At 42.8% G+C, this 13554-nt stretch overlaps 1 protein-coding gene across 1 annotated transcript; it reads right to left on the reverse strand.

Moving 5' to 3' along the window:
* Positions 1-177: 177 nt before the first annotated feature.
* On the reverse strand, positions 178-12202 carry LOC311501687 (SH3 domain-binding protein 5-like). The gene is made up of 9 exons (XM_084563648.1): positions 11716-12202; positions 11283-11345; positions 8769-8897; positions 4157-4321; positions 3862-3992; positions 3541-3583; positions 2832-3048; positions 2343-2702; positions 178-1706 (listed from the first exon to the last, which is right to left on the reverse strand). The coding sequence occupies exons 1-9, from the start codon at positions 11791-11793 to the stop codon at positions 1531-1533; spliced, it is 1362 nt and encodes a 453-aa protein (XP_084419774.1). The 5' UTR covers positions 11794-12202; the 3' UTR covers positions 178-1530.
* Positions 12203-13554: the final 1352 nt, after the last annotated feature.

The following is a 13554-nucleotide window of genomic DNA, read 5'->3' on the forward strand; positions in this document are numbered from 1 at the left end:
TGCAAAATAACAGCTGAGTAAAAGTGGAATAGTCAGCAGGAAAAGTACAGAAGGACATACTCACCATTATCACTTTAAGGTTAACTGTAGTTAATAATTATTTTTAAGTTTGTGGTAAATATAATAAGATATCACAATATAGTTAAAGATAAAGAAATGTAAAATGCAGCCAAACTGATCGTTGTGTTATATCAATGGTCATGAGGTGGGCAACATTGTTATTTTAGGTACTTTTTATTGCACCAAGTGGCAGTACAAGACAGCTGCTTTGGCTTACGTGTCTTAGGTTCCTTGCTATTATGTAAGAGTTTCCGCAAGACGCCTCACTCCCAAGACAAACATAGTGACACGTTTTTACCTTTAAGTAATGGCATATTTAACACATTCTCCCGCTTTAAAGGACACCGCCACTTCCAGGTTTACACACCTCACTGAAGTTACACGAAGCACATGTTTATTGCTTATTTTGTGTTAAACAATTACAACACTGACCACAAAACATTGTTCATATACAAGAATACATGAGTATAAATATAGAATATCTGTTCTACAGAGTAGTATTTTTGGGGGAGGGGAGGGGGACTGACACACATTTAAAAAAATCATTCACACACAAGCAAACCACCTCAGAATGTGGTTTATACACACTTTCACAAATCCAAATGGAAGACCATTTATGTCTCAGAAAGGTTCAGACTCATTTTAAGTCTCTTCAGTTTAGTGCTCAGAGTACTGCTAGCACTCCAGTTCCTTCCTTGGTTATCATTCTCTTAAAAGTCGACTGAACATATCAAAGTGACAGGAGTAAAACGCAAGGATTCACACGTAAAGGGCAGCACAAGGCATAATAATACTACATGGGACAGCTTATTTTTGTCCCATTTTGATCCTCATGTGGAGCCAGATAAGTGGCTCGCTGTTCGCAATAATACAAAATGTCCCCCAGTGGTGCAAACTGTAGCGTGTTAACATCATTTAAAGTTTACCACATTAACTTGGACATGTCACTGTATAGCTGTAGACAAGTTGCACCACCGCTGAAATGATTGACAGCCTCTACAGTACGGATGGGAAATTTGTAACATAGCTGCACAACACAAATAAGGTTTTATGGTACAAAAGAGGAAAGTTTTCTATTTGCAAATACAAGGAAGCTCAACCCAAATATCTCTCAGGAAGTGAGGGTGTTAAATGTTAAATGTTGTTCCTTCTGTATTTTTAGCTCTAACATCACAAGTGAAATAGAGACCACCAATTAGCCAGTTCGTCATCTCATTGGTTTACAATGAATTTACATGGTTTCACAATTGATTTCTGCCATAGAAAAGTTACATATAGCACACACTACATATAGCACCTTTCAAGTGACAGGGCTCGACAGTATTGACACATAATGCCATGTGGGTGTGCAGCTTGCTGTCTCATTGCTTTCAGGGAGAACTTTGTTTTGCTCTGCTCCATGCCCTCTGCGGGTAGATTTTGAGGCTTGAAGACGGACAAAGTGGGTCTTTAAGGTACGAGAGACTTTCATTAGACGTTGTTGAGCAGCAGAATGCTAGGGGTGGAGCTGGGAGAGGAGATTTCAGGGTTTACGTAAAGGGGGTCTGGTTCTTCCCCAGAGTCCCCTTCTTGCTTTTGTGCTACAGTCAATGTTAGATTGTTCAGACCAGCCTCCAACGTCATCTCTGCTCCCTCTGCTCTGTCACCTGAAACACACACAGAAAGAAAGAGTGTGGTTAGTTAATCAGGGTAAACGAAGGATACACCAACTTTCTATATTCTATAAGAGTCTATGCCAAACTGCTTCTGTCAAGTCTGCTAGTCAGAGGAAACTATTATATCTTTAACTACTTACGATAATTACCTCCCAGCTTAATGTTTTACAAACAAAGTGGACAATTTCTAAAGTACGATGCATGCAAATTTATCCCAGATTATACTGGGTTTGATGCATAGTATTTTACACATGGGAACAAAGTAGTTATATATTGTGGTAATGCTACTTTTAATTAAATCGATGTCCTGAAAACTTTCTCTTCCACCCTCTCCTGACCAAAAGACCAAAACAACAACCAACATGTCACTTTGAAGCGCCTAAAAGAGTCGAAAATACAAGTAAAAAAATATTCTACTCTTTCACAGTGAGGATTTCAGGTAATTGATTTACTTCGTTATTGACAAAAGTGCACATTCAGGGGCTTTTTCAACTTCCAAAGTAAGGGTAGCCATTACCCCTGTTTTCAGTCTATATGCTCACTTAGGTTTATCACTTCTTGATTCTACAACAAAAACATATATGATGATGCTTCACAGCAGTGGTCGGCAGTGAGTCCAACACACACCTCTCTCTTGGTCGCAGTCTGGAGAGGAAGCTCCACTGCACTGGCTGCGAGGGCCCAGGAGAGGTGACGCATGCCCAGAACCACACACTGAGTCTGGGCCATGAGAACTACAGGGGCTCACTAACTCCAAACCATCGGGACAAGAGGAGGAAGAGGAAGAGGAGGAGAGGGTGTAGAGTGAGGAGGATGGGTAAGAGCAGGACATGTCAAGAGGGGTGCAGGCAGAGGTGGAAGGGTGGGAGCAGGAAGAGGAAGGTGAAGATGGAACTGCTTGGGGCGAGGAGGTGGAGTGTGTGTCGGCCTCCTCCTCCTCCGAGCCGCTACCGTGACTGCCCTCTTCGTCGACTGACACTGACACCACTGAAACACACATACACACACGGACTTTAAACATGCAGACACACAGATGCACCAACTGAACTGAACTAAAACTCATAACGTGGAGCAATGAAATGACGATTAGTGATCTTGACTGCTGGTCAGACTTACTTGACAGTCCATCAGACTCCATCTTGAAGTTGTCGATGTCCTCGTTGCCTCCATCTCCCTCTGCACCAACACCTTGCTCCCTGGTTCCCATGGCAACAGAGCGTCGCTGAGCATGGATTTCCTCTGAGATGCTTTCTAGGTTGCGTAGTGCTGCGCTGTACTCCGCCTTGGCTACTGCAATTTTGGCTTGACGTTCGTCCACGTGGCGCTTAAGTTGCTGTGAGCAATCAGTTGGAGTTTCCCAGTAAATACACATTAGAAGTAAAATTGTATGCACATATGAATTAAATTAATTCTAGCATGCAGGATAAGGCTATGTGACCATGGCATTTACGCACGTTTTGCCTTCACTCCTAAGAGTCTACGGCCATGCTAACAACTAAATGCTAACATGAGCATGTTAACAGGCAATGAGAATGTTAATAATGTTAATCATGTTCACCATCTCAAGTTAACATGTAAGCATGCAAACATTTTGTAACTAAAACTATATAAAGTACTTGGGAGTTTGGTGTGTACTTAATTGTGTAGATTCAAATATTTTGACATTAACAAAGTATTGGAACATTGAAATTAAATACTGAGTTGGACAGTGTAATGAATGAATGTGAGATATTTCAGTTTGGAATGTTGTGGACCAACAAATTGACCCACCAACATTAACATGGCTGAAAAAGCACAAATCTCAGTAGCCTGCTAATATACATACCTCAAGCTGTAGATAATACTTGGATTTCAGTTCAAAATATGGTCTGCAGGGGGAGAAAAAGAGGAAAAAGTCAGGGGGGGGACTTTACCAGGCATCACCAGAGAAACTCCTACAAGAATAACACTCCTCTGTGAGCAACCACATTCCTTAGCGCTTACAAAGGGAGCACACCCCAACACTGCAAAACCAATACATGAAACATCTGGACTGCATCACATTACATAAATGTAACCCCTACTTCTCACACATACTCAGATATAAAGAGGCCCGAACAAGGGAAGGGATCTATCTATCTATCACACAAAGGAAACAGAAGAATACCTAGATTTGTTGATGGAGCGTTTAAGTTTCCTCTCTAACTGCTTCATGTGGCCAATACAGGAGTTGTAGTTGGCGGCTGTTTTTCTGTGTTCAGCTTCACTGCGCGTTCTTGCCTGCTCTGCTTCCATGACCTGAAACAACCAAGAAGGAAGGTTTATTTTAACTGTAGAAGCCAAGCAAACTTTCACAATCTCCAGCTCCAGTAATAATCCAAACCTCAACTGCTTGTTAGAACGGAATTTGTTGGTGTTTGTGTTGTTGTTTTTTTTTGTCCGTCTAATCCTTATGTACATACTTTTTGTGTAGCGTGGTTGAGCATTTCTTGCCAGGCAGAGTCAAACTGGCGGCTGTCCTCCTCCAGCAGCCTCTCCTCAGCCAGGGCGATGGTCTCTTTGGCTGCCCTCAGGTTCTCCACTGCCCGCTGGAATTCCTGAGTGGCCTTTTGGGCTTCAACTTGGGCCTGGAGTTTGGAAAAACACGGCAGACTTGAAACCAAGTGTTCCATTTGAAGCTAATATTCATCTTCCATGCAGTAAATATAATTGCTGAGGATCAAACTTTTATGATAGAAACAGATGCGACTTTGCTGATTTCTGATGTCATGACCACATTAATGCCACCAGCAAGTTGTTCAAGGGGTTAGTCTTACACGGTATGAATGCAGCAGTAGACACGGTGCAGCTTATTTTGTGTGTCTTTGCAATTTATGACCTACATTGCCTCTGAAGGAACCATGGTGGATTACTTATGACAGCCAAAAAGGGTCCAAAGAGATGTGGCCTCACATACACCACTCATACAGAAAGATAACCATGGCTTTATCCAAGAAGACAAATAGAAGCTTTGTCACTAAGGAAATCTGACACATCAACAGTGGGCTCTTCTTGCCCACAGTCACGGCTACAATAGTCGGCTTATTCTCATCACGCTGGACATATTTGGACCCACACTTTGTATTCAGATAGGCGTGACTTAAAGGTCAGAGTACTGGCTGAATACCAAGATTAAATAGTTACAGCATCTCCAAGCGGATTTCCACGATAACATGAAAATAATCAGTAGAATTTGATTAGCTGTTATTTGTATATCTACTGGAGAATCTATCTTTATCTAGCTTTAAAAGACCGAGCTGAAGTGACATCACATGGAATAAATCATTGGGTGCTCCCATATTAAAACATGTACAAAGTACAAATATAAAAGTTTTTTTATATCAAGAATTTGCCTCAAGACAAAGCAACAACATAGCATATGCATAGCAATGCTGTGATACATATGCTAACATCAATTGCATTTTTTATTACTGCTTATCTTGTGTAGGGTCACAAGGAGTTGGAGCCTATTCTAGCTGGCATTGGGAAAAAGGTGGGGTATACCTAGGATAGGTCACCAGTCTATCACATGGCTCATATGCTGACATAGTCTATACAGGACATAGTAATAATGGGTCACACAAAATAACATCCTTGTTTTCATTTTAAGAAATTCAAACGGTTTATAGTAGATATCTTTAAACAACCACTGATAAGATACATTTCCTCTAGTCCCTTATGGCGTTTTAGTGGATTTTGCATTTCTCTGAACAGTTTAACAATTTGGAAATATTTTCATATTCAGGTATTGTCTCAAACTTAACAGTACAAACACTCTCTCTGTTGATACATCATGCTTGTCCTGTACTGTAATGCCCGTCTGTATTGACTGTATACCACAATGGACACAAACCTGCTCGTCTAGTTTCTGTTTCTATCCCCGAGCATTTTGAATAGATTATTGTTGTGAATAAATGGCCATTTTTAACGGTGAAATAGAGCCATTCATTCGTGTTAACAGTAAGCGTTATACCATTTGCCTAGAATCAAATGCCTACTGTTGGAAATCCAAATGTGTTGTCTGTGGGAGATTTACCAGTAAAAACTAAATTGAACCCAAGCTATAATAAAATAGTCCACAAAAATGTGAAATGTGAAAAGGCACCAGGGCATGTTTATACAATTAAACACATGTTAGTGTGAAGCCGTAGATACTGTGGATATTAGCACATGCTAAAGGTGTTGGACTTTCTCACAGGGAGGCCACAAACCGCGCGGGTTGGCAGCAACAGCTCAAAGACCATCACGCTGAGCACAGGAGCTCCACAAGGGTGTGTGCTCAGCCCGCTGCTCTTCACCCTGCTAACCCACGACTGTGTTCCAACCTACAGCACCAACCCCATCATCAAGTTTGCGGACGACACAACTGTCGCGGGCCTCATCACCAACAACGATGAAGCCAACTACAGAAGAGAGGTGACCCTACTGGTGCAGTGGTGTAAAGACAACAATCTCATCCTCAATGTGGAGAAAACTAAAGAGATTGCTGTCGACTTCAGAAGAGGTCATCCCCAGCATCCCCCGCTGACCATCGAAGGCGCTGCTGTGGAGAGGGTGAGCAGCACCAAGTTCCTGGGGGTGCACATCTCAGAAGACCTTTCCTGGACTAACAACACAACATCACTAGCTAAGAGGGCTCAAAAACGCCTCTACTTTCTCCGGAAACTGCGAAGAGCACAAGTCCCGCCCTCCATCATGTTTTCTTTTTACTCCTGACACCAAGCAATCTAAGCATTTATTTAATGTATGTCTGCTCTTAGCATCATTTGGGTCTTCACCAAACACTGGGGAAAAGTGCTACAGGTTTTCACTAGCTTGTTGCTACCTTTGCTTGTTTGCTGAAAACTAAAAACTGAGACTGGATCTGGAGATGCATTTAGAGACGCATGTTTCATGCCAGGTCTGAACACACGTACCTAAAGCTGATCACTTGTGATCGGTTGGCCCAGATCGGATCTTAATGCCAGGTCCGAACAGGCCCTAAGGGTTACTGAAGACTAAGTGTTTTCATTTCACATTAGACAGCTTTAAATGCCTACACAGTGTTCTTTCAGCTGTTTTCTCATGGCCTTTCCAGGGGTTACATTAACCCCTGTAACATGACCCCTTGACACCGTCAGCCATGTGTAAGATAAAGCCCCCAACAGTGACGTCAGCAAGCAGGGGTCTGCATCGTCTCACTCAAAATGTTGAAAACACAGGTTGCTGTGGTTTGATATGCTATCCAGGGCTGTCAAAGCCTCCTGAGAAGGGGTAGAGACACAGAGAAGGAGTGGGAAGATAACAGTGGCTCATTGCATGCAATCTGTTTGCTTGATACATGCACAAAGATGATCTTTCCTGTTTATCCCTCATCGTGACCCATTTCCCAGACTCTCAGTTGAGAGGGGTTGTGGGGAAAACAGAAGGAAGATGATGGATATTTGATGAAGTGAAAACATGATGAAGAAACTGCAAAACTCTTGTTTTTTTGTGTCACGGTGGAGATAAAGAGTGACACTAAAATGCCAGAACATCCGAGACAGAGCAGCCTTTCTCATGCAGTGTGTATTCGTGACGATTCAGTGGCAGCCCAGAGTGCAGTCAGAACCAAATGATTTCAGTCTCAATTTCCTTCGACAAAACAAAACTGTAAGCACCCTGGTGACTAACACTCATCAAAGCTGGCATGATGACACAATTTGTCGTTATCTTTGTGACACATAAGCCTGCTAAGCGTCAGACACCACGCAAATGACAAGCTTTGTTATCAGTTAATTAACTTGATGTCATGGGGATGATGTGTTTGGGTATGAACGTGTCTGATTTTTAATTCATGTGTCAGACACTGTCATCCTGTCTGACGCCTTTATCTCGGGATATTCACCCTGGTTACAGCTTTCAAAGGTGCGGGTGGAGGGCAAAGGAGGTACAGTAGAGAAAGGTGGCAACAACAGAGGCCGAGGTTGGGTGAGGGAGGGTGAGGCCAGACAGCCAGACGGACAGATGAGAATGCCGGGTAAAAAGGACAAAAGATAGGACAGTAGAGGCAAATTCCTATACACCCGCCCCCCAGTCTGTTGGAATGTAAGGGGGAAAACATGGGGGGCTCGGGGATGAGACAGGCTTATGGGTGGGGGTAGGTGCAATAATGTGTGTTGTGTGCTTGTGCCAGAGGGTCAGCGAGGGTAAGTATCTGAATCCCTTTAAAATAGGTCATGTATTAAATATTAAATTTTCATCCATAAATCATTACCAGACCAGTTTGATCTGCAACATGTATCAGCTTTGCATTGTTTAGACCTCCCAGTCACACACACTTGTCCACAAACAGACCTATGAATACACAAGGCTCAGGGAGAGCTTTTCCTCCCTTCACGTGAGCACAGCTCCCATCAAAATTCAAAACCTCCCAGAAATCCCCAGCTCTCACGTGTCAGTGTCAGTAGCAGATGCCACTGGCAGGTAGTTTGTCATATTGCTACAGACACAAGCAAGGACAAATCCACACGCAAATCCACAGCCTATTTCAGTTTGACAGCTCAGCGCTGACACACAAATGTCAGCGTCCTCATGTGTGACTCATAAACTCCTTCTTCATTGGCTAAGATAAGGGTGGGGTGCTGGATTCTAAATTTCTGGTGCTATCCAATCAGATGGTAAGGGCGACGACAGGCCAGCGTAATTAGGCAGGAAAGTACAGGAACCTCTGGAGATGCAACAGTACTGGAAATGCCCTAATTTGTATCTAACTGCAACACTGCACCAAGCATGACAATACCTCTGAGATACAGCAAAATGAAAAATGTTGCAAGTCCATCAGTTTCCTCTCCGCACAGAAATGGTGCGTGTGCGTGCGAGCGACACTGGCTGAGGGTGCAGAGGTGGATTTTAAAAATAGACGTCACATGACTGCGTTCCCTTTAAGTAGATATAAGCAGAGCTCTTTAAACTTCTCGTTGCTAATCCTCTGTAAGCCTGCCCTCACACTCTCTGTCTGCCGACCTCAGAATCCCTCCAGTGCTCCTCTGTTGGTGTGTGTCTGTGTGTGTGTACCTGTTTTGCCACTTTGCGAGCTTCCCAGTAGGGCTTGGAGTCATCCACAGCTCGTCCGATCCTCTTCACCTGCTCGTCCAGTTTCCACGTTGCTTCTACCAGAACCGCACGAAACCTCTGGCGGCAGTCCTGCACGTAAACACCCGAAAATGAGCATACCTATGAGGTCATTTTGATGAAAGTTGTACATGGTAACCTGTGATCACAGTGTTCTGCACTCATTCTGCGCATATTAGCATGCTGACGTTAGTCCCTACCTCAAAGCACAGGCAACACCACAAGTACAACATCACAGACTTATTTCTGTGTTATATTTTAAGTAAAAGCCACACGCTGGCCCAAACTGTCACTAACACTGTCATGTGAGGCCTATAAAGCAGCTCTTCTAATTCAAGTCGTCACTTACCCTGCTATTACCCCAGCACATACACACTATGTTTTTGACCTCAGTGTTATTTAACAACCTTACATGCATTCTTTGGCGGTGAATTATAGCAAGGCCCAATATATATGTGAGTGTGTTTGCACATTTTTGGCACCGCGACAGCACACTTGTTATTCATAGATGTGGTCTCTCGACTAAGCAACAGGGAAGGGTCACTGAGTCCACGAAGACTCTCACTTATTGATTATCAAAGCTGAAACAAAGACTTGTCAGTTTTTTTTTTGAAGATGTTTTGTCACTCATCCAAGTAGCTTCTTCAGTTCAAAATGACTGGTGGGATGTTAGGGGTTTTAGGAACATCTGATGCCCACTTGAAACTATTATGACTATGGTATATAATGACCTGATACTTACCTGGAAGAAATTAGTTTTGATCCTGTTTTCTTCCCTCAAGGAATGGTACTCTTGTGAATAGTACTCTACTAAAGCACGCCTAATAATGTGTGTGTGAGTCCAACTTACGCTACATTCAAGGACACATATCAGACTCAAAGCCAGTTCATTGGAGACGAAATCTGAGTTTCTGAAAATGCTGGTTTTTGGGTCAGCGGTTTAAGATTTGTGTTTGGGTTAGTGTCCATGAAATTTAATGTAAGTCTATGTAAATTCCCCAAAAAGTACCTAATAGAGCATGTGTGTGTAGTTATTTCAAAGTCCATACTATGGAGTAGTTTACACAACAGGGGTCTGAAAGGCAGCAGCACCTGCATCCTGTTCATAGAGCTGACAGGGGACTAGAAGAGGTTAACGATGGAAAGGGGAGAGGGTGCCGCAGGAAGCACGCTTCCTGTGACATCATAATGTTTCCTGACTTCCTGTTCCTGTGCTGAGATGGTGACGCAGCACAGAATCCAGACGATAAATCCTGTAAGCTACTGGTCATATATTGTAGAAAATTAACAATGGAACACGCGCTAGTTTTGCTTTAATTCGGTCGCGCGCACACACACACAGCGTAATGTGTCTGCCATGCAGGGCACATGAGAAGTTTGTGATTGCACTGGCAGAGTTGAGAACAGATTCTGAGCATGGATTTAACCTCAGTGAGTCCTCTGAATCTACTGTACATCGTTCTTAATCAACTCCAGACTCTGCAGGAAAACAGCTTGCCAGCAGCACTCTCCACATTCTTCAGCTCTTTGCTTTCATTTTGCCTCCCGATGATTCGCCTTTTTTTCTGTTTGCTTCTGTCGCTGTGTTTATTTCTATCAGTCACTCCACTGACACTGCTCTTTCTTTAAAACACTAACACTAAAGTCAAAAAGGACTCTTCCAAATAGGTGGGTTTAAAACAATCAGGATTTGTAATAATTATACAGTATCTAGACTGAAATCATGAATCGCATATCAGTGATACAAACGCTGTCCTCTAACCTCTGAGTATCTGTCCTATGCTGTGTTTATTCCAGCTCTGGTTTGTGGAGTTTGGATGGGAGAGGAGGTCTAATGAGAAACAGAAGAGGCCTACATTTAGGAAAAGAAAAACTGCAGCCTGACTCTGGAATGTTTTTCGTTCTGCTGAAGAGTAACTAGCGCACATTTAAATGCAAGCAAATCATTTCCATGTACCATCCTACTTCTACTACCTCTTCATTTTCAGGCCTTTTTCCGGCCTTAAAGTGTTTGATTTATGTTTTTAAAGCCAGGCTGAAGGAGTTGCAGGGCAATGGCGAGATCACTTGGGATTTGCATTGATCCAAATGTGCCATTCAAATATTATATTTAACATTCACGTTGCTGTTATGCCTCTAATAGCAGTGAGAGTTTCTAACAGTGCAGCATTAATCACATTTTCCTTCAGAAGCAGCACGCACATTTAGAAAATTTCCACATTTGCAACACACTGTTGCTAGGCAAAATACTGGCACGCACAAAAGTGTACTGGCATCAACCCAAACTAAATCGCAGCACTAACAGGATCTGTCACTTGTTTAAAGTCAAACAATGGATTTTAAAAATGAAACTTGATGGGTGTTATTGAAGCAGAGATCTGTCGGTGGCAAAAGTGTTTACACCTGCAGGGATATGCAGGAATAACAGTAGTGGTGCTGGTTGTTGTTTGGTCTTACCTCCAGCTCACTCTCCCAGCGGTTAATGTCGTCTGTAGACTGGTTTAATATCTCCAGTTCTCCCTGTTTGCAGAAAACATGGCATTCATGGAAAGAAACAGAGGGAGAGGAGGAGTAGGGTCAAATCAGATCTTGAGACTGTGTGACTTCTGTTCTCCAAATTACTGAACATGTGGCCCTCAGAGAGTGAATGTGTGCGTCTGCTTGTGTTGGCAAAATAGTGAGGGGTGAACACATTGAAGCCTTTTAACTGAATTCCTTTAGCAGCTGCTTATTTTAGACTGCTATATTGGAGTTCTGAGGAAGTATGACTACTCTTTAACATAGTTAAGCATACATAATAAAGAAATATATAGTTTTTTTTATATCTCACGAATTTATAATCACTGGTATCCACATCTGGAACCATTTTGCTGACCCCATCCCGTCTCACCTGGATTCTGGGATCCACTTCTTCTTCCTCCTCGGCACACTGCAAGTCATTCTCACAGTTATTCCCATTTCGTTCCATTCTCGGAAAATATTGGCAAAGAAACGAGAGGGTCCTCTCTTCCAACAAAGCGCGACCCCGGGGTTGCTGAACAGCAAGGGTGTAGACCAGCGACCCGGCCCTCTCTAACCTTTAAACAGGGCGCGTAGCATGCTGCAGACTTCAGAGGATTCGGGGTGTTTAAATGAGCAGTGGAGTCCGCGGGGACGCACGTCCTGCTGAAGGGAGACCCAGCACACACGACAGGATCACAACCTCAGGGACCGACAGCGGACGAACTGAGGTGGAGGAAAGTATTAAGCTACCTATATTGATCAATGACGGTACTTCTGGTTTGGTTTTTCAAAATAAAAGCTGCTCTTCTCCGTTATGCAGAATGACGCATGCTCAGGCCCTGACACTAAAAGGCGGCTGTTTTTAAAACCAGTAGTTTTTGAGCTTTAAGTGTTTAAAGAGTGACTTTGACAGAATGACAAAAAGTCTCATTTGAAGGCCATGATTCAATAGGAAACCTACACAAATACAAGCCTCCATGTCATGTAATGTTGCGGTGGTCTGGAGACATCAGGTTTCATGTGTGTTTAATTAGAATAAAATCACATCAGGTACAAATTAAGGTTCAAACGTTTTTTATATATAAATTTCATTATGCCAGTGATGGGGGATCTTTAAACTTACACATCCAGCTGATTTTCATTTATTGTTCCTACCAAATTTAAGGAGCTACTATTTCATTGATCATTTAAAAATACAGATGTGGATAAGTAAATAAATGTGTGGATTCCACAAATAATCGCAATAATCATCATAAGAAGACAGAGGTTTATACAGACTTCATTTACAGACCTTACTAAACTGACTAAAGTATCAGATGGCACATGACTCTAATGTGTTTGGATCTCCAGCGACTTTGTTACACATTTGTCAGTAGAAAACATAATTGACTTTTTAGTTATCCATCCATCCATCAGTAAATCCATCCATCTCTACACAAATCCAATCCTTTCCTCAAATAACTATTTTACCGGCTGCCAACTCCAGTAATTCTCTGTTGACGCTGCAATCACTGGCAGATCAGGACAGAGAATACAGAGGACTCATGCCATACTGGTGCCAGGAAAACTGCCCCCAGCTGAATGTGGTTAAAACCAAGGAGCTGGTGGATTTGTGCAGGGACAAACTCATGCCACACACATCGGTGAACATCAAGGGAATGGACATAGAGATAGTGGACTCTTAAAAGTACCTGAACAAAAAACTTGACTGGGCTGACCACCCTAGGGCAATTTATATGAAAGGCCAGAGCAGATTCTCCCTGCTAAGGACACTCCTTTGGAGTGCAGGGAGCACTACTGAGGTCCTTCTATGACTGTGTGGTGGCTTCAGCAGGCTCTGTTCTGGGCTGTCCTCTTGAGCATGTGGAGGTGGTGAGTGATCGGAGGTTGATTACTAAGAGGTCGCCCCTCATATAAGTCCAGTCCCACCCCCTCCTAGTGCTGTAATGGCACCTGCTGCGCATTCAGCAGCTGACTGCTTCACCTGTGCAACGTGAGGGAGCGTTACCGCAGGTCCCTTTTCTCATGTGCATTATACAGACTTACGATTTTCTAATTTATTTAATTTTCTACTTTTTGTACTTATTTAATGTTGCACTGTCCTTAAACTGTCTACTGATGCAACGCTGCACATTTCCAAACAGTGAGATAAAGGATTATCTTAGCTCCTCTTATTTTGAAGAGTCTTCTCAGAGATTCGTTCTTCCGACTTGACAGAGCTTTGGAA

Source organism: Chelon labrosus (assembly GCF_963514085.1).
Source record: "Chelon labrosus genome assembly, chromosome: 16".
In the NCBI taxonomy this organism is placed as follows: Eukaryota; Metazoa; Chordata; class Actinopteri; order Mugiliformes; family Mugilidae; genus Chelon; species Chelon labrosus.